Source organism: Pan paniscus, chromosome 11, assembly GCF_029289425.2.
Source record: "Pan paniscus chromosome 11, NHGRI_mPanPan1-v2.0_pri, whole genome shotgun sequence".
NCBI classification, from domain to species: Eukaryota; Metazoa; Chordata; class Mammalia; order Primates; family Hominidae; genus Pan; species Pan paniscus.
Window position 1 is genome coordinate 32,461,620 of NC_073260.2, and position 19,608 is coordinate 32,481,227.

Below are 19,608 nucleotides of genomic sequence, written 5' to 3' on the forward strand. Positions count from 1 at the left end.
CTGTTTCTAGGAATCCACCATCCGGCTCCTTAGCAAAGTCTTCCCACTTTGGGCCTGCCCAGCCACTCTTGGCCATGCAAAACTATACAAAATCTATAGTAAGGATTCAAGAAAATACTTACTGAATGAACAATTATTAACTACTCTTTCCACAGAATTATTCATTCATGTGAATAGCCTTCTTTTTGTTTACCTCATCTAATCAGCTTTTACGTCATCAAATTAATCACTGCTGATCCATTGATATAGGTCATTTATATACATTAAAAACAGTACAGGCCCAATGACTTTTGTGTACGGATCACTAAATAGTTACCACACAGAGCTTTCAGTTACTGTGTTCTTTCATAAGGAGAAAAGTAAGAATCCCTTTTATATATTGCAAATTATTTCCCTGTGGCTAAACAAAAACAGAATATCTATGTTATAGAGAGAGCTACTCAACATCACTTTGTCATATTTCTGTGACACCCACTCCTCCCCACAGTCCATCCTCCAAGAATCTGAAATCACTCCACAAATAGATTAGGCCTGAGGCTTAGGGTTATGGTTAGCTCAAATGTAAGCGCTAATAGTATCATCTAAACAGTTGATTTTAAGTTGTCGGAGGGCCAGAAAAATACTATACTCATTTCTGATTCTTCCGTGCATAGTACAGCCCTCAGAAGAGAGTACAGGCTCAAGAATATAACTGAACTCAACTCTTCTCCGTCTATGCAGAGGATGATGATACATGCAGTGGGTGGGTTTAAAGGATTCCCTTGACCTCTGACTGAGACCCACCTTTCAAGGAAGACAGACAAAGGAAAAAGAAGGTATGACATTGAGAAAAATGTCCCAGCAAAAGCCTTTGCTAGCAATGGCACTGAGATGAATCTGTTTCATCCAAACAGCTCCACAAATGTAGCTTCCATGTCAGATGAAAACAATTAATTAAAAATCACATTAATACAGATCCTACAATTTGAGTCAAGTTAGATTTTGCCCTTCTGCTTGCAATATACCAACCTTTCCCGGTGAATAGAAGATTTCAGGTGAAAAGGGGACATTTTCTTTACCCTTCCACAGGTACTCTCACCCAGCCCTAGATGTGTAACTCTGAATTTTCCCAGAAGAAAAAAAAAAAAACACCACAGGCTTCCTTCCCCATTTTAAACTACTACACAGTAGCTAAGGAGATTGTGTGGTCACTTCATTACAAGTCGTAGCCATCATAACAAGCCTTCTTTGTTAAACAGAAGTCCTTTAAGGCCGGGACACCAGTAAGGAGCTATAGTGTTGAACACTATAAATAACTTGCAAAGGAAAGACCACCAAGCTTCAAAAACTTTTTAAAAAGCAGCTTTTCATCTTAGGACTTACCATTTCATTTCCTCCTACAGGTGTCTGCTCACAGACCTCATGAATAAAGATTACTCATTTACTCTTTCGGTAATCTGAGAATTAGACCATGTTGACAAGTTGGGCTGTCAGATCATCAGGTTATCTGAAGAGTCTCTTGTTTTAAACACACATATTAAAAATAACCAAAATTCATACTTGTTATAAATGGTCCCAAAGGCCAGAATTGCAACCAAAGGATGAAAAGTACAGAAATAAAACGGCCTTTTATTAAATTCCTACTATGTGTCAGAGGCTGTATTAGGTATTTTACAGGTGCGTATCTTTTCTCATTAATCTCTGAAGATAATCAGTTGAGGCAGATATCACTATACAATTTTACGTACGGCTACAAGAAGCTAAGATTGCCCAGGGAAACGTGACCATCATCGAGAGAAGTGAGATTCAAACCCAAGCTTTTGTTCTGCTTTCTTTCCAGTCCACTAAGCTCCTCCCAAGAATGTAACAGTAGATCTTGGGAGACAGTCATTCCTTGACCTGGGAAGTACTCAAGCTGATGGTAGCTAACTGGCTCCCGCAGAAGGGATTCAAGAATTAGAAGGGGTTGGAAGAGAGCAGGTCTACCTCGAAGAATCTGCAGACTTCCTCTCCTTCTCTTCTAAGCAGCTGATTCTGCAATCATTTGAGGTGAAATGAGAAATCAAGCAGGTCTGCTTCCTGGTCTTATAAAAACAATAAACTATCCCTTTGCTTACTATGCCATATCTGCAGGCCCTAAGGTCTGGACTCTTTCTCTCCCCTACAGCTTTGGTCACATTGCTAGCGAGGAGACCCTCTCCCTGGCTTCCTGTATTTCTTCTGAAACTCCAAAACTAAACAGTAAAACTCTCTTCCCAACTCATGCCTCCTTAGCATCCTTTAGCTGTAAGAAATCCCTATGTCACCCCTAAGGTATCACGTGGCTCAGTCAGACACACTTCCCCACTCATTCACCCTTTGCACTCCTACTCTGAATTTTGTGTCATTAATGTACATACCTGTCTCCCCAAACATTTCGCAGCACATATTTTTAGAACAAGACAGGATATAAATAAAAACAAACAAATTGGCCTGGTACCGTATTCGCTTTCTTGCTTGAAACCACAGTGGAACGATCCAAAACTAATCCATCCCACTTGACAGGCTCTTTCCACTAGCAACACTCCCATGAGCACTGAATTCCATTTTCATCATGGCGTCACACAGATGCTCAACAAGTTCATTTCCCCTTCCCACTCCAACTTCCACACCATTTCAACTTTTTCACATTTCTTCCTTCACTTGAACCATCATATTTTCACATAAGATTTTCCTCTAAATAAAAATGATTGGCAATGAATCCCAGCCCACCTCAACCCTGAGTGGTTAATTCCAGCTTGGAAGCCCATTTTTACCATTGGAGTCTTCCACTTCTTCAGCCGGGGTAGCTTTTTGGGAGGAGTGGTGGGAGTGTGAGGAGAGGAGACTGACGATCCGTGGCCTGGGGAGGGTCAGGGCTTTTCCGTGGACCTTGAGGGAGTGTTCCTTCAGCTGGCTGATTGTCATGGTGGAGAATGAGCACCAAGAACACTTGTAGGCATGCTCACCTGGAAGAGGATGGTGACAAGAAATAGAACAGGAAAAAGAGGGGAGAAGGGTATAAGGCCAGGGTGGAAACAAGATAACTCAGTTAACTCATGCTAGAGAAGCGCATCTCAAGCTTCATGTTCTATGAACGAACCTCACAGACCAACAACCTGCTACAACCACAGTACTCCTTTGGAGTTGAAACTCTTCCATGAGCTCCAGAATCTAGTGAACTGGTCCTTTTTCATTTTGGGCTCTGCTTACAGGAGTGAAGCTATGAATTAATTCCCCAATAGGAAGTCAAACCCAACTGCCCATGATACCTCCTTTAGAAAAATTTCCAATCCCTTTCCCTCCCTCTCTACACTAGAAATGACCATGTCAGGTTTCATTCAAGGTGGCCTTTTTGTCAGTCCCAGAAAATAACATGCTTAATTATTATTCCAAAGATCTATTAGTGGCTTTTTAATCACAAAGTCATTCAGTGCAAGCTCTGTTGTGCTATTCTATTCTGTACTTCCTTGCTAACTATACACATTCTCATCCCACATATATATATTTTTGGACCAGTTCATAAACCTCAGCATAGAACTCCATTTCCTTATCTAGTCAATAGCACAGAAATGGGTAAAAATAAGTCATTTCTCTAAGGAAGAGAGCTGTATATGTAAACATGGGGGTTTAGGGGGTACAGTGTGTGTGTTTATCTCCAATATTCTTCAATAAAGACTGCCTCTCGGTAAAAATAAGCACTACTTTTAAAATTAATTTTATGCCACTGAAATACAACACAGATCACCATGACCAAATTAAGTTAAAGTGTGATTTACCTTCGCCATATATTACCTGTTAAATTAATTACATTTTAAGAACTAAGAGTGTGAAGTGGGCAGGCTTAAATTGTTGGACTTATATACACTGGTAAGATCAATTCAGAAAGCCATTTTGCTTTTAAGAACAATAGACTTAGAAATGCTCATGTTTCCAACCCAGTAACTCCATTTCAAAGAGTAATAAGAAGATATCCTTTAATAAATATAAAGTTTTACTTAGAAATATACATCATTTATGCTTGAAAAAGGTATGAAATAACCTAAATTTACAACCATAAGGAAAAGATTTCTGGGCATATCCTAATGATGATTTATTTTATTCAATTAAAATAAATTCTTGGAGTTTATAATAACATAAAAATAAAAGTAAATACAAAGGCTAAATATATATATTCAATTGCATTAGAATTACAACTATTAAAAATAATTACAGAGAAAATGACTGAAAGGAAATATATGAAATGTTAACAACAGTGGCGTTTAGATAACAAGATTATGAATGACTGTATTTCTTCTTTCATTTCCAAACTTTCTCTAATGAACATGTATTTTTAAAATTAATTTTTAAGGTGACATTTAAAACTCAGAGAAGAAAAAAGAGAAAACAGAATCACAAAGTTTTGTGGACCAGTGAAAATGAACAGAGGTGTGGTCTAAGGATTAAAAGTAAGAAAAACAGGTATTGGAAGATCATTCTTTGTCCCTACATTTCCGAGATTATTATTTTCCTGCCACCATGAAAATTACTAAATGGGTTCACATGTGAAGTGAGTATAGCATCCAAGTTCTGTAATTAAGCCTTCCTCTCACCACTGATGACCCTCAGAGCTTGCATTTCCAAAGAAGTCTTGAAGAAACCCATAGAAAAACTTGAATTGCCCAGCATCACAAAGCACAAGGAAGGACAGAAGTTCAAAAAAGTCAGAGGACCCAACCAGGAACACCAGCCAGTTGTATCTCTTTAGGAGTTAGATGACAATGCTGGGTATGATGTTTACTAATATATATATAACAATATATAGAATACTACTGCCCTCTTTATTCTATTTTTTCATTTTTTCTTTTTAATGCAAGCTTGGTTGTGTGAATATTGCTGGTGGCTGTGAGTTGCACGACCTGAGAGAGAATTCAAATCCAGATGTTTGGGTTAGCACACATTACCTTTTCTTCTTTAAAATAAAATAAAATAATCTATCTAGAAAAGACAAGATGAGTCAAGAGTCTTTCAGAAAAGGTACTGGCTTTTTCCAAGCCAAGCCCCACTCAGTCACTCAAAGCAATGTCATGGAGGCCAAAGTTCCAAGGTATGTCAAGAACTGAATTACACTGCTCCCAATCTCTCTTACTGGATGCTCTCTTCTTGCCAGCCAGTGAGTACAGGGAGGCCAGTTTGCTGGGTCAGTTCCAAGGGCAGACACTTCAGCTTAATACGCTGGCATCAGTGTGCAGGCTCTGATGCTCTCTTCAAGTCTTTCCCACAGGCCGAATCATCTCTTCCCAGCTCTCGCTGGTAAAAGTGCTTTTGACAAGGCTAAGGCCTATGGGCAAAACTCACCAGGATAGTGTCCCAGCTGGATAATTTACAATATACACAAGTTAGAAAACAGTGATTTGAACCCTGAAGCCACTCACTTCAAGGACTTTAGTAGAAATTTCCCAGAGACAGAAAAATACAAAAAGATAGAGAAAAGCCCCTATAGCTAACTTCCCTGTCCCATTCCTTACTCCTAGTGGAGTTTGAGGCAACTGGGAGACCTGGGTAATCTTACTGCATTAAGTCAGTTCAACAAAATCCAACACTCAGAAGACAGTGAAGAGACATGGTCCTGTTTACACAGAGCATGAGGAGCTGGCGAAAGTGAAGGACCCAGGTTCTGAGCGGTTCTTACAACACTGTTCAAACTGTGACCAAGGGTTATACAAGGCACAAGGAATGTGACACAATGCCTCCCCTTTAGGACGATTATAGGACTAAAGAAGATGATGCATATAACACGCCTAGTGCCCAGCCTGGTGGGTAAGGGTCATGACACATCAGACGTCAACAACAGTGGTCTTCAGATAAGATTATAGATGACTGACTGTATTTCTTCTTTCATTTCCAATTTTCTCTAATGAGTAATGAGATGGAACAACAGTATGATAGAGACCAGCACAGCTGCTGGACACTCACAACCCAAAGTCATTTCTGTCTTATGTACGGAAACATATCTAAGGGTATCTCTTGAAAAATCTCACACATCTTGAGTTCCCTTTGCCCTTTCTAACTTCCTTAAGTTGGTAACTTTATTTTAGCTGGAAAGTCTTTTTAATAGATATAACAATTCTTGGCAATTGAATTAGAAAGTATAGGCAGTTTAGAAATTTCTGTAAAAATCACCAACAGTCTAATTCTAACTTGTCAGTAGCACGAACGAACTAACCATAACATGGGTGACATAGGTTTTGTATTATTTTGGATTTAGGTGATTTTGTTTAACTTTTACTTTTTTCTTTATTTTTTCTTTACTAGGTGAAAATAAAACTGAATATACATCCATCCCAAGAATAACATTCTCAAGCGTAAGGCAGGACAGTATTTCACTCAATAAAGATCATCAGGTTTCAAACTCAGAGAGTGCTAAAGAACTTGTGCATCATCAATGCACAACTCACCAGCATGAGCTTTGAGTATATGTGTTTTCAGCCGGCTGTTATAGGAGGACTTGAAGGAGCAGAGTTTGCATCGGAATGGTTTATGGTGTCCGTGGTGGGTTTGCATATGGCGATCCAAACTTGATGTAGAAGGAAAACAAAAAGAAAAATGACAAAATTAAAAATTGCATAGAGGATTTGCTCATTGCTTTTTTTCCAGGAATCCTATTTCTAGGTCGTTCAAAGTCCTTTTGTTTACTTTCCAATAATGGCATTTATTGATTTAATTAATTAATTTTCAAGAGTTGTACCTACTCTAAGAGGACAGGAAGCTAAAGGAAGAGATCAAGAGTTTTTTTTGGATTTAGAGATATGGCAGTGGTAACAGGTCATGGTAAGAATCTTTATTGTCCCTTCTTAGAGCTCTGATCATTGGAAGAGTGTATCTAAAGAGAAGGTACAATATGGGTGAATTCAAGCTTCCTGCCAAGCCAGTGAGAGTGCCTATCAATTAGTCCTCTAACTTATTCAAATAACAGAATGGGAATTAGAGAAATTTAGCATTTGAAAAGAGCTGACTTTCTTTTTGAATTCTAATTCTACTTTCATTGTGAACACTAGAGTGAGGAAGGGAGGTTTCGAAGTGGCTGACCTTCTTGCAATGGGCTGTCTTGTTGCCAGGGTCTATATTAATACGGAGGCACAGTGCACGCATGTTTAAAGGAGCCACGTGGTCAAAAGGCCGCACATCCCTTCTGATACACACAGCCATGTTTGCTGTAAGTCTTCCAGAAGCAATTTACAAGGGAGTTATTTAATTACAACGAACCCCTAGTACTTCATAATAATTATTAGCCTAAAAAAATAATAAATCTACCAAACAAGGTGTGGGAAGTTCTAATTTGTATCAGTACTCCAGAGCACTAAATTCCATTCTAAATGCCTCATGTGGGAACGGTACTGCTTACCATTTCAACATATAATGCTCTCCTGAGCTCCAAAGCAACATTTTCAATTGCCCCTGGACAGCTCCCTCTGGGTGTCCTTTAGTTCTCTTTAACTCAACCTGTTCTAAACAAACCCATCAGAGAGTTTTCTACAAAACAAATTCTCTTCTTCATTTCCTTGTTTCTATAAATGGCACTAACCTTTCTTCCAGATGAGTAAACTGAAAACCTAGCTGCCATTTGTATTTTACTTTGTCCCTCATCCCACGCATGAAGTCAATTTTTCCAAGTCAGGCAAATCCATTCCTTCAATCATTCCCTAACTTCTTGAACTAGCTACTATTATTGCTTCTTAATTCCTTGTCCCCCAGCCCCCATGGATTTTTTTTTTTTTTTTTTTTTTTTCATCTCAAGAGCACACGCTATGGAGTCAGACTACCTGGGATAAAATCTCAGCCATTACATATAGGCTGTGTGTCCTTGGGCAAATTACTTAATTTTTCTAGGCTTTACTTTTCTTATTCATAAGATGATAATAATGGGGCCATACCTTATAGGAGTGTTTTGAGAATGAAATTAAGTAATATTTAAAGGCCCTTAGTACAGTGCCTGGTATATAGTGAGATGCAATAAATGTTAGCAATTATAATTATTTTGCTAATTTGACTCTTCCTTTTACCAGCAATTTAAATTATGAAATACTATTTCCTGGCATTTAAAACTCCAAATATGGTCTCCTTTAAAGTATTTAGACCTTATCTTTCACTATTCCTTTACATGTAACTTAAGGATTAGTCAAACTGAACCCCCAGCTAGGGCCCCAGTCAGCTTCATGGTCTCCTCCCTCAGCTTTTCCTCTACATCATATGTCCTTTCCAAACTATTCAAGTCCTATTTTCCTACTTTAAGACTTCACCCAAATGCTCCTTATGCCATAAAACCTTCCTGACTCTTCCAAAGCTGATGTAACATTTCTCTTCTTTGACACATCATAGTATTTTACTGATATTTTCAAAGACGTGCTTTATTTTGCTGAGTCAGTGGGTTTTGTTTTTTTTTTTTAATTTCATAAACCAACCCTTGACCCTAAATTCCCCTGGCCACAGACCGTGGCCTGTGTCTTTATATTTCCCAAAAGTACAGTACCTAGGACAGGATATATTCATTTATTCACAATTATTTAAAGTTCCACTGTGCGTCAGACAATGTGATAGATGCTGTTCAATAAATACTTCTTGAATTGAAGTATTTCAAGTTTTATGCCAATGTATGGATCTGATGACAAAGATTAGATATTAGGCTCTGTATTATAATAAAGTGTTTACAACCCATCCTAACCTCTGTGAAAACACCACCTCCTTCTTCTGTTCAACAACCACTAACTGGTCCTTTATCTTTTTAAGAAGCAAATAGTCCATCATTTATTTCATTAAAAGAATTGTTTTAAAAAGCATGTCAGTCTTAGTCACCTTTATCCAAGACTGTCCAAACGCATTATTGAATATTTATCTCTCTTTTACACAGCTGAAAGAGAAAGGCAACAAAAAGTTGTTCTTAAAACCACCCCTCTTTCCATGGCCCCAAAAAGCCTTACACACCTATTCCATATTTACACTTTCGAAGCTGTGATGAGTAATGGGAAGCTCCCTCTCCTCAATCTCCCTGTATGTCAAGCAACTCTTTGGCATCCATGAACTTCTTTACCTTTCAAGATCTTTTGAAAAATTGCAAGCAATGTTTCTTTGGTCACATGGGTTAGTAGTCCTAATTTTACCTCTTTAGCAACTCAGTTTTCTAAATGGACTTTACTTCCTCAAACAATGACTAGATTTTGGCTGAATGTTCGACAGATGAATCAGGAGACTCATCTACTCTCCACAGCTGCCATTTTACCTTTGGGTAAATCATAGCAATTCCTCCAATTCTCATTTTTAAAATGCCTGCATTTGCCAAATCTAACGCCATCCGATCAATCTCCTGTTCTCAGCCCCATTTTACAGAAAAGGTGACTGAGGCTCCAGGTAACATAGCAGCAGGTGTGAACCATGAGTGGGGCCTTCTTACTCATCCAAGCTTCTGCTTTAGCTTAGTGCCTTCCACTATGACATCATCTCCCAGTAACCACTAGTGACCCCCCAATAGCACTTACTTGTGCCTGAAAGCAGAAACAAACGAGCAATACTGGCAGCTGTACTTGTCCTCGCGGGTAAACATGGCCAGGGCCAGGTGGCTCCTCTCATGAGAACGCAGCCCCTGCATGGACATCAGGACTCTGTCACATTGACTGCAATGGTATCCCCCCGGCCGGGTTTCATCCTCCAACATTCCATCAAGCAAGCAGTGTTCACCATCCACCCGGCCCACCAGGGCGCCACTGGCGTCTTTGGCTGCTTCCAATCCATCCAGGAACAAGTGGGCAGGGTCATCCGCCTCCTGCTAAGAGAACCACACACACACACATGCCCCACCAACAAAATAAATATCCATCATCATTGCCTCCAGCTTTCTTTTTCTCCCTTCATTCTCCCAAACTCAACAGCACTTCTTGTCAAAGCTTCCTCCCCTGCCTCTCCAGCTACCCCTAGAGGGAGAGCAAGCCCAACTGCCATTCTTCATGCAGTGGAGGTGATTTTAGGACAACATACCCGGACACAGGTTGCTACTGTTTGCGAAATGTGAACAAGGGCTTCTCCCACTCTGAAGACACTTCACTCACTTCTTCCCCATCTTAAAAGAAAATTCAAACTGCAACCCCATCTAAGTTGACATAAAGTTGGGCTAGGGTTGTGGCTCACAGAAAAGAGAGGAAGAAAGGAAGAGAAAGAAAAGCAAAGTAGTATGGTCATTGAGGAGCCTTGGGCCATTATCTGGAAAGGAAGCAAAGCAAAAGATCCCGCTGTCTGCCCCCTACCCTGTAGATGGTGACTTCACTCTATGACTGGAGACTGCTGCATAATCAATTCAAAAAATTAAGGAGCAGCCTAGTTTTAAGTCACCTGTTTTTCGAGATAGCTCCTTGGGTTACTGATTACACAGGAAAAGCCCTTCTGTCTCTCTCACATGATCCCAGGAAACGAGCCTGGGACACACCGCAGTGGTGTCTGAAAGAAAGTGACTGCTGATATCCCTGGGTTGCCACGGTTCTGCCAAAAGACAGAAAGCTTCAGTCTTCAGTGAAGAAAAGTAGAGACTTTATCTTCATGTTAAATTGGCAAAATAGGATGTAAGCTCAAGAAGGGCAGATGACAAAAATATGTTCGCGTGTACCCTTAGAGAAAGGGCAGAACCCCAAAATGACTTCTGTTTTAATAAATAATAGGGCTTAGCAATATCCTGGAAGACGGGGATGGTGGCTTGGTTACTGACATGGTGGCTGCTATTAGGATTATGATGTTCAAAACAGGTGGCCTAATAAAAGTCAGAGGGAAAAGGGAAGACACTTGTCAGCATCATATGGGAGAGGGGATGGAGGAGACAAACCAAGGCTTTCAGGGTCAATTGTGACTTGAATGCTTTTAGTTTTAATGTCTCTTGCAGTCCCCAGAGGACCCAGGATAAGAAGACAAAGAGATTCTCCTAGGCTCTCTGCATCCTCAGCCAGATGAGAACAGTAAGAAGTCAGGAAGAAAGAGGAGCAGAAGATGATGGGAACAGAACCCACTTGATTCCTCTCAAGAGCTCGGGCAACTTGGAAGAACGAAGAGCTAATGGCACTAAACGCAGAACAGAAGGACGACCCGAAGCCTCCTAGACCGAGAATCCTGGACCTTCTGCTGCCACCAAACTATCCGCGTGGAAGGAAACCAGATCGAAACTCGACCTTTCCCTGAACAGAAAGATGAGGAAGGTCCAACCTGCAAAGAAATCAAAACAAGCCAAACCAATCCAAGCATAATTCAGGAATGCCCACATTCTGAGATGCTCTTTCCTGAGCTGCTTTAGGCAATGGGGTTAATAAGTAACTCGAATCGCTCACACACAATGCTCATCCAGACCTTCCAGTTCTCACCTTCACAGCAGCTGACACAGCTGGGACATTGCCATACTGGACGTGCTTTCGGAGGTGATTGCAGATGGCTCGGAGCGTTGGGTGCACTTCCACACAGAATTTACATTTGTAGCCCACCACTTTCCTCTCCTTGATCTTTGGCACCTCTTCTAAGTGACCAAAAGGCTGGTAAAATACAGTGGTAGCCATCAGTACTCCGAGCCCTCCCTCAATTGTCAGAATTTATTCTTGCAGTTTACTAACATACTTTATTTTAAAGCCGATTAGCAGGTTAAAAACCAAGGGAGATATAGGCGAGTATTTTTATATAACAAATTTGTCAGCATCATGGCATGCTGCCTACTATGCAAAGTCTTTGAAACCCAAATACATTACGGCTTGTGAGTAGAGAAGATTTCTGTGCAGAAGCTCATCGTCACTGCCACTAAGTCATCTGGTTTTCAAACCAGTTTCAACTAGGCAGGTGAAACGTTGCATAGTTGCGCCATTAATGAACTTCTTGATAAAATAAAATCTACTCCTGGAGACGTTAGGTTCATGTAGCAAACACTGAAGACCAAGACATGGCTGAGAAGTGCTAATGGTACCAAGAGACAGCCCACACTGCCTTAGGAAAGAGCGAGCGTTGTTGTAAAACTAGGCTTCAGATAAAGCTACTTGGCAGAAAGACATACATAGAAACCACCCCAAACCTCCCCTGGGGAGCCATGGGAGGAGTCAAAGGGAAGGAGGGAGGGGAAGGGACCAAGGAGAGGGGTGAGCACAGAATGGGAGATAATCAAGCTCGAAATGTTTAATTGACTTATTGAGCTCTCTGGCAAGCTAAGTCACTAGGAAGCCTGCAGCAGTTTGGCTGGCAACGAAGAAGTGCATGTGGGCACCAGTGATGAGAGGCCTCCTGGGGGAAGGGAAATCAAAACATATCCTTACCCTCTCTTGTTTGAAATCTGCAAAAGCACCATCTGCATATTTCTGCTTGCTCAAAAGCTGTTTCCTCCTCTCCTGACGTTTGGCACGCTTCTGGAATTCCTCATTGTGAATGTTCAAGTGTGAGGTCAGCTCGGCTGTGCTTTGCAGTTTGCTATCACAGTGCTTACACTGGTAGGTGGAGTTCTGCAAGCGGGGGCCGTTGCCCAGAATGATGAAGTCCCTCTTTAGGTCCCGACTGTGGTGGTCAGTGTAATGCATGCACAGCAGCTCTGCAGTGCTAAAGGACAGCTTGAAGCATTTGATGCAGCGGAACGGGAGCCACTCGATTTCCTGAGCTTCACCCTCCACCTCGGCTTTCTCAAAGCTGCCTCTCTCCTCTTCTTCCATCAGCGTGGGCTTCTCATGCTCATCTGCATAGACGGCCGTGAAGTAGCCCCCCAACTTGCTGGCGTGCTGCTTCTTTGGGAACACCCCTGGGTGGCGTTTCATGTAATGGGACACGATGCCCTTCTTGCTGAACGACTGGAAAGAGCACAAGGAGCACTTTTTCTTCTCCACTGCCCGCCGGAGTTCCTCGCTCAGCTGAGGGGAGTCGTCCTTGGGCGGGGATGGGATGATCACTTTGTTGGGCTTGTCGCTGATGGTCCTGGAGGCTGCCAAGCAGTGAGTGTAATACGCATCAATGTCGTGGCGCTTCTGGTAGTGGGCTGCCAGACCTTTGCGGATGGGGTTGGTGTAGGCACACAGGGCACACTTGAAGAGGTTGTTCTTGCCTTCTGGCTGGGCTCGGACATTATTGTGCTTGATGCGGTAGTGCCTGGCGATCCCCTTCCTCGTGGAGCAGAAGTACTTGCAGAGCTGGCACCGGAACACAGTGTGGGAGACCAGGTGGGAGGTAGAGAAGTGAGAAGTGGACACGGGCTCCTCTCCCACCTCCTCCTCAGTGATGGAGACTTGGGAAGGGCTCACTTCAGTGGTCATCTCGGGCTCGAGGGGGACTGGCAGCTTCGGGGGCGACTGGGAAAAGACATCAAATTCAGGCTGATTGTGATACTTCTCGTAGTGGATTTTTAGTTTCTCCAAAGTGCCGTGTGTGTACGGACACAGTTTGCACCGGTAGGCGCCATACCCTTGCTTGAAGATCCTGCTCGTCTCCTCCACGTCATTCTGGGATATGTCAGCAGACTGCTCTACGTCGTGCACAAAGTCCTCAGCGGTCACCTTGATGGACGGGTGTCGCTTCTGGTAGTGGGTCAGTACGCCGTGGATGCGGGTGTTGATGTATGGGCAATGCCTGCATTTGTAGACGGCACCTGGGTTGATGTCAATGTCCTGGGCAAAGTCAGCAGCCTTCACTTTCATGCCAGGGTGCTTCTTCCCATAATGAGTGAGAAGGCCGTGCAAGTTGTTATACTCAGATTGGCATACCGTGCACTGGTATGGGGTGGAGGATATGGCGGGGTTGGCTGAAGCTAGCTGCAGGCTTTTCTCAGGGGACAGTCTTGCATCCTCTGGACATTCAGCTTCCTGCTCCGGGAGAGGGGTGGGTATACTGTTTTCACAATTCACAGGGCCTGCCAACTCTTCGGATGAAAGAATGGGCTTCTCCACAGCATCTTTCTCCTTGATGATGTCCAGCAGCACTGACTCATCACCATTCATGGCCCAGGGGTGGAATGCTTGGTAGTGATTAGTGATGTCCCAGATGGAGACAGCTTCGAAAACACAGTCCCTGCATCTGTAGGTTTTGGCTTCGGCTGGCATTGTGAGAGAGGGAGGGGATGGGTCTGGCCCAGCCCACAGTTTAGTAGCCATGTAGGTGTAATCAACATAGTGTTCTGGATGCCTCCGTTGGTAATGCAGGAGCAAACCGTTGGGCTCCGTATGGGAGTAGATGCACCACTCGCAGTGGTAGCCAGCTTCTATCAAGCCATCTAGAAATGCCCATCGCATGATGGACGTGACTGTGGCTTTCAGGGCGGGGTGGTCTTTCTTGATATGCTTCCTCAGTGCATAGAAGTAGGGGGAGGTATATGAGCACTGCCTACATTTGAGTGCTCGGAGTTTCGTTTTGTCCCGCTCCAGATTAGAGGGGGAGACAAGCACGCAGCTGGCAGGCTTCTTCTGATTTCGGTCGCAGAGGCTTCGAATGGTGGCCGTATGCTGCCGGATCACATCTGCGTTGGCCTTGAAGTCTCGGTGCTTCTTCTGATAATGAATGAGTACCCCTTTGACCGTCCGGTTCCCATAATCACAGTGCTGGCAAAAGAACATCTCATTCTCCACAGGAGGGCCATCTCTCTCAGAGCTGCTTCGGTTCAGCTGTTGTATGGGGGCGGGTGGCCGGGGGGAGCCTTGGGGCCCTTCGACCCCTCTCATCATTGCAGCTGTGGGAGGAGCCTGTCTGATATATTTGGCAGTAACCTTTATTTCTGGGTGTCTTTTCTGGTAGTGGACAAGCACTCCCACAACTGACCGATTGCTGTAGGAACAGTGTTTGCAGTAGTAAAGCTCAGTACTGAGGTCTGGTGGCGGGGGTTGTGGGGGGGGTGGGGAACCCATGTTGGACATTTTGGGAGACATTGGAGCACCCACCTCAAATGATAATTGAGAAAGGGCAGAGCCCCTGTCCACAGACACCATTCGCATAGTTTTCTGGATCCTAAAGTAGGAAGCCTTTTCTTCGGGGTGTTTCTTCTGATAATGAACCAAGACAGAATGCATGTTGGGGCTCGCAAACGAACAAACATCACAATCATAAACAACAACAGTGTTGACCAAAGGGTCCTTCTGATTTTCACATTCAGGAGTAAAGGTCTTAGGAGTGTTTTTGTTGAACGTAGCTGGCAAACCACCACCACGAGCCACAGGTGTGGAAGTCGCCATGTTCTTGGGAGCCGAATTCAGAATCTCCCTCAGGGTCTGGGATTCCGTATTCAGCCCTTCCTGCTGCTCCACGACATAGCTTGAAAATATCATCGCGTTGTTGATCTTCACCGTGGGATGCATTCTTTGGTAATGTGGCATCAGGCTTCTAACATTCGGGCTCGTGTATGAACAAAACCGACACCGGTAGATCAGGTCCGAGTGATCAAAGTTGAGTACATTCATGGCTTCTGGGTGGTGCTCACCATAATGCTGCTGGAGATCTTCGAAGTTGGTGTAATCGATGTAGCATTCCAGGCACCTGTACACTGCACTGTGATCGTTGGGGTCCAAGATGTACCTAAAGCTGAATTTAATGTATGGGTGCATTCGTTGGTAGTGGGTGCTAACACTCCGGGCAGATTTGTTGTTAAAGTCACAGTGTTTACAATAGTAAAGCCTTCCAGAGTCACCAAAGTCTGTGTTTTCACTATTGTGCTCAGTCCCATAGATGGGAGTTTGGGTATTCAGCAGAGCAGTATTGGAAACTTGGTGATCTTTCAAGTTTGTTGAGGAGCCATAATAATCCTCTTCATCTTCAGAAAGGGTGAGCTCAATCTCAGCCCCATTGGTGGCATTGTAATCGTGGGTGATGTTTCTGAAGTTGGGCTCTTTCTGGGGCTCAATGGTATCTCTTACCCATATCTGTTGGGCAGAAAAGGAAGTGGGAACCTCTATGATGGGTTCTGTCGGTTCTTCCTCCCTGTCCAACTCAACCTCTATCTCGACTTCGTTGTCTTCCTCTTCCTCTTCATCATCCTCAACATTGATCACTGCATCTTCCTGCTGTTTGGTTTGGTTAATTTTGCTCTGAAGGTTGCTTGCTATCTCGTCAATCCTGGTTCTCTTCTTCACGGGTGACAAATCTAGAGGAAAGTCATTGGCGAGCTTCCTAGAGGCTTTAGCTACAAAATTGTTCTTGGAGGACAACCCAAGAATTGAGGTCTGACTTTTCTTCACAGTGTTGCTGGAAGAGGGGTGGCTGTCTGTCTCATTTTCCAATGGTAGGCTTGAGGGCTGCCCCTCGAATTTTGGCAAGTTGTCACAGAATGAATGTTTATGCTGCTGATGGACTCTTAGCCCTTTCAGAGTTGTGGTGGAGTAATTACACATGGTGCATTTGTATGGGTGCAGAGGTGCAGCTTGTGTGGGTGGCTGTGGCTGCTGCGGTGGTGGTGGCTGTGTTTGTGGCTGGGGTGGCACCTGATGTGGTGGCTGCAGCTGTGGTGGCTGTGGCTGCTGCAGTGGCTGTGGCTGTGATGGTGGTGGTGGCGGCGGCGGTGGTGGTGGCTGCGGTGGCTGTTGCTGCTGCAAGGGATCCAACATGACTCCTGACTTTCTACCATTGATGCTTGAGCTCTCATAAGACACCACACCTTCATTCAGTGAGGAAGAAATGCTTTCACTCTGGGAATTCACAGCATCCCAATCTGACGTTGTACCCGTGTGACACTGTTTGTGAGCCCCAAGTTTCAACGAGCTCTTGCAAGTAAACGGACATTCGTCACATTTATAGACAGCTGTCTTTCCAGATAAGTGGATGTTTTCTATGTGACGAGAGATGCTACGTCGATGCATGGTGAGGAAAGGACAAAAAGGGCACTGGAACCTATTCATGAATCTTCTAAATGGAATCCCCTTGGTCTCCAATAATTTGTTGCCATCTGAGCCCATCAGCTGCTCTGCAGACAGGCCTGATGTCTGGTGATCCATAGCACTTAAACCATTCTCACTGTCTATTTCATTTAACTCTTCATCAGAACTAGAGTCATTTAGCATGCTGTTAGTTTCCAGGTCAGCAGAAGAATTGGTCATGTCAGTCATTCCATAACGGGATCTCTCTGTCAAGTTAACTAGACCAGAATTGTGAGGTGACTTCGGCTTCATCTGAGGGTAAGACATGGGCGAAAACTTGGAAGCTGAAGAATTGGGTCTCATGATGGAGTTGCCCATGGAGCCCCTGAAGTTGGAGACGGTAGTATTGGGTATCTCCCGGCTTGCAGCATTCATGGTCAGATAGGTGGAGTTGGAAGTGGGGCTGGGGGCACTCTTGTTCGGCACATCAGGTAGATTAGTTCCTTCTTGTTGCTGTCTGAGACTGGAAAGGATCTTGACCATACTGCGGTGTTTCTTCATCATGTGGTCACACCAGCGTTCTCGGCGGGGGGTCTGGTAGCTGCACCACTCACAACAAAAGTTGCCTCGAGATTTGGTCAAAGGCTTGACCATAGACTCTAAGATGCTGCGCTCCACAACCTCTGCTGGCAGTTCCTTGCAGGGGTCCTGCAGTGATACGGGCGGAACCACAGGGTCTGGCATTGGAGCAGGAGCAGGTGGGGGAGCAGTGGTCTCCTTCAAATTGTTTTTGTGATACATCTTCTGATGCTTCATTATTCTTGCCCTTCTTGGTGACTTGTATGTGCAAAACTGGCAAGAGAAGACCTTTCCAAATCCCTCGTGCATCATGATATTATAATTTAAGGATCCCGGGACAGGGGGTCCTGATGAACTCCCTTCAGCTTGAGCTCCATGGACTTTTCTAGTGTGTTCTATGAGGAGGTTTTTTGACCTGAAGTAGCGTACACAGAACTTGCATTGAAAAAACTTGTTTGTTGGTTTGGGATTAGCGGCAATATGCTGACCATAATATCCTGGACTGTGGCCATAGTAACCTCCGGTCCCCAATGCAGTTGCATTTTGACCTAAAGAAAAAGCATAAGGAAAGTGACAAAGCAAAAGATAATTAAAATATCCAATCATGCAAATCAGTACCATTCCAATTATTCTTCATTACTAAACATCACATGCAAAAGGCCTGAAGTCTCAAGATGAGGCCTTGAAGAGTATTCACAAAGCATCAATGAAGATATACGTACTGCACCTTCTCATGGATAAAGATGCAGTGTATAGCTTTAGGTATTCTCCTCATCTCCATAAATGAGCCACACAGCTATAAAAATACAAGTTTCATAAATTGTACTACTTTTTCTAGAACTTTCCAAGCAACTATCTTGTTCTCCAAATTGAAAGGTAGGATATATGAGGAAGCTTTTGAAAGGATAAAACCTAAGGTACTCAAGGAGAGATACATGATGCCCAAACCACAAAAATGGCTAGCAAAGCACAAAAAACTCTGCAAAAGCCACGTATATTAAGAACCATGGCTACAGGCTAAAAGGAAACAAGAGCAATTAAAATACATCGGCCGTGCCAAGTTTAGTATAGATTTACCTGATAAATCTTCTGCAATGGCAAATTCATCCTTTATAGAAGAAAACTCCACCTCTGTCTGATTACTGGCATTCATGGACCCACATCGTGGCTCATTCACATTGTCCTCAGCAACATCAGTTGGCTGCAGAAATGCCGTGTGGACATCCTGAATGTGTGCCTTGAGATCTTCATAAGACGGGGCTCTGAAATCACAGCCATCACACTGAAGCACCTCCATGATCTGGGTCTACCCTCTCACATTAGGAACCTGTGGCAGAAGTTAGAACAAAACATCTTAAGGAATGCACTAATCACATACCTCGAGCTGATGGGGCTATATATCCATTAATGGGAAAAAATTCCAGTATCAGTAGATTTCTCTTATTGGACTTTGCCAGTTGGAACATTGGCTAAAGAGAGGCAATCAGACATAATGGAGATGATGTCCTTGACCTCATAACTTCAAAGAAGGAAAAATACCAGATAAACATTTTCTAGCATGATATGTCTTCCAATGCCATTTGTCAAGGAAACGCTTAATACTTCAAAAGTTTTAGAAGTTTCTGAGCTTCTCCACTGAATCCAAATTTCTTGGTAACTTAATGTTGGCTTTGGTTCTGCCTTGGACTCATTTTCTTTTTAAATTGGAACCATCTCAAAAGTAAAGAGGATGTCCACACAGAAGAAAGGGAAAATTTCAACCTTCATTAGCTGTTTATTTAGTATTATGACCTTGGTGTTTTATCACCAATTAGTGAAATAGTATTTAAATCTTGGGGGTGGAGGTAGAGCATTTTTATTGTAGCTTTTCTTACTTTAATAACTTTGCTGATATTGGGGTGCACCTCTCTTTCCTCCCTTCTCCAAATAGTTTAGTTGTGGGTTTTTTTTTCCATGAGCTAAATGACTATTTGCTGTTTTACAACCTACCAATTATAACCTAACAGCTTCTTCAATCTAATTAGGTCATAAAATATTCCTCATGAGATTTTCAAACAACCAACTTTGGATGACAATCCAGTTTCTGTTTAAAGTTGCACCTTGGCACCTCAATTTGCATGAAGACAACAGAAACTTGCATTTTTGAAGAAGGGCTTCTAAGTCATGACTTTACCTTTTTCCACTTCTTTCCTTTACAAACATGAAGCACATACCTGGATGCAAAAAGCTG

General features: G+C 43.1%; 1 protein-coding gene across 8 annotated transcripts in view; it reads right to left on the reverse strand.

Moving 5' to 3' along the window:
* ZNF462 (zinc finger protein 462) overlaps positions 1–19,608 on the reverse strand; it is a 153,603-nt gene that overhangs the window by 71,804 nt on the left and 62,191 nt on the right. For 5 of the 8 annotated variants that reach the window (XM_008963287.5, XM_034967924.3, XM_034967926.3 and 2 more), the window contains 6 exons: positions 18,456–18,705; positions 12,300–17,926; positions 11,370–11,534; positions 9,510–9,796; positions 6,435–6,553; positions 2,775–2,966 (listed from right to left, as the gene is read on the reverse strand). In XM_008963287.5, the coding sequence (XP_008961535.1) occupies positions 2,775–2,966; positions 6,435–6,553; positions 9,510–9,796; positions 11,370–11,534; positions 12,300–17,926; positions 18,456–18,675 (6,610 nt within the window). In that variant the 5' untranslated portion in view covers positions 18,676–18,705. The remainder of the gene's footprint in view (positions 1–2,774; positions 2,967–6,434; positions 6,554–9,509; positions 9,797–11,369; positions 11,535–12,299; positions 17,927–18,455; positions 18,706–19,608) is intronic. The other 3 variants (XM_034967931.3, XM_034967930.3, XM_034967929.3) reach the window with 3 other exon arrangements.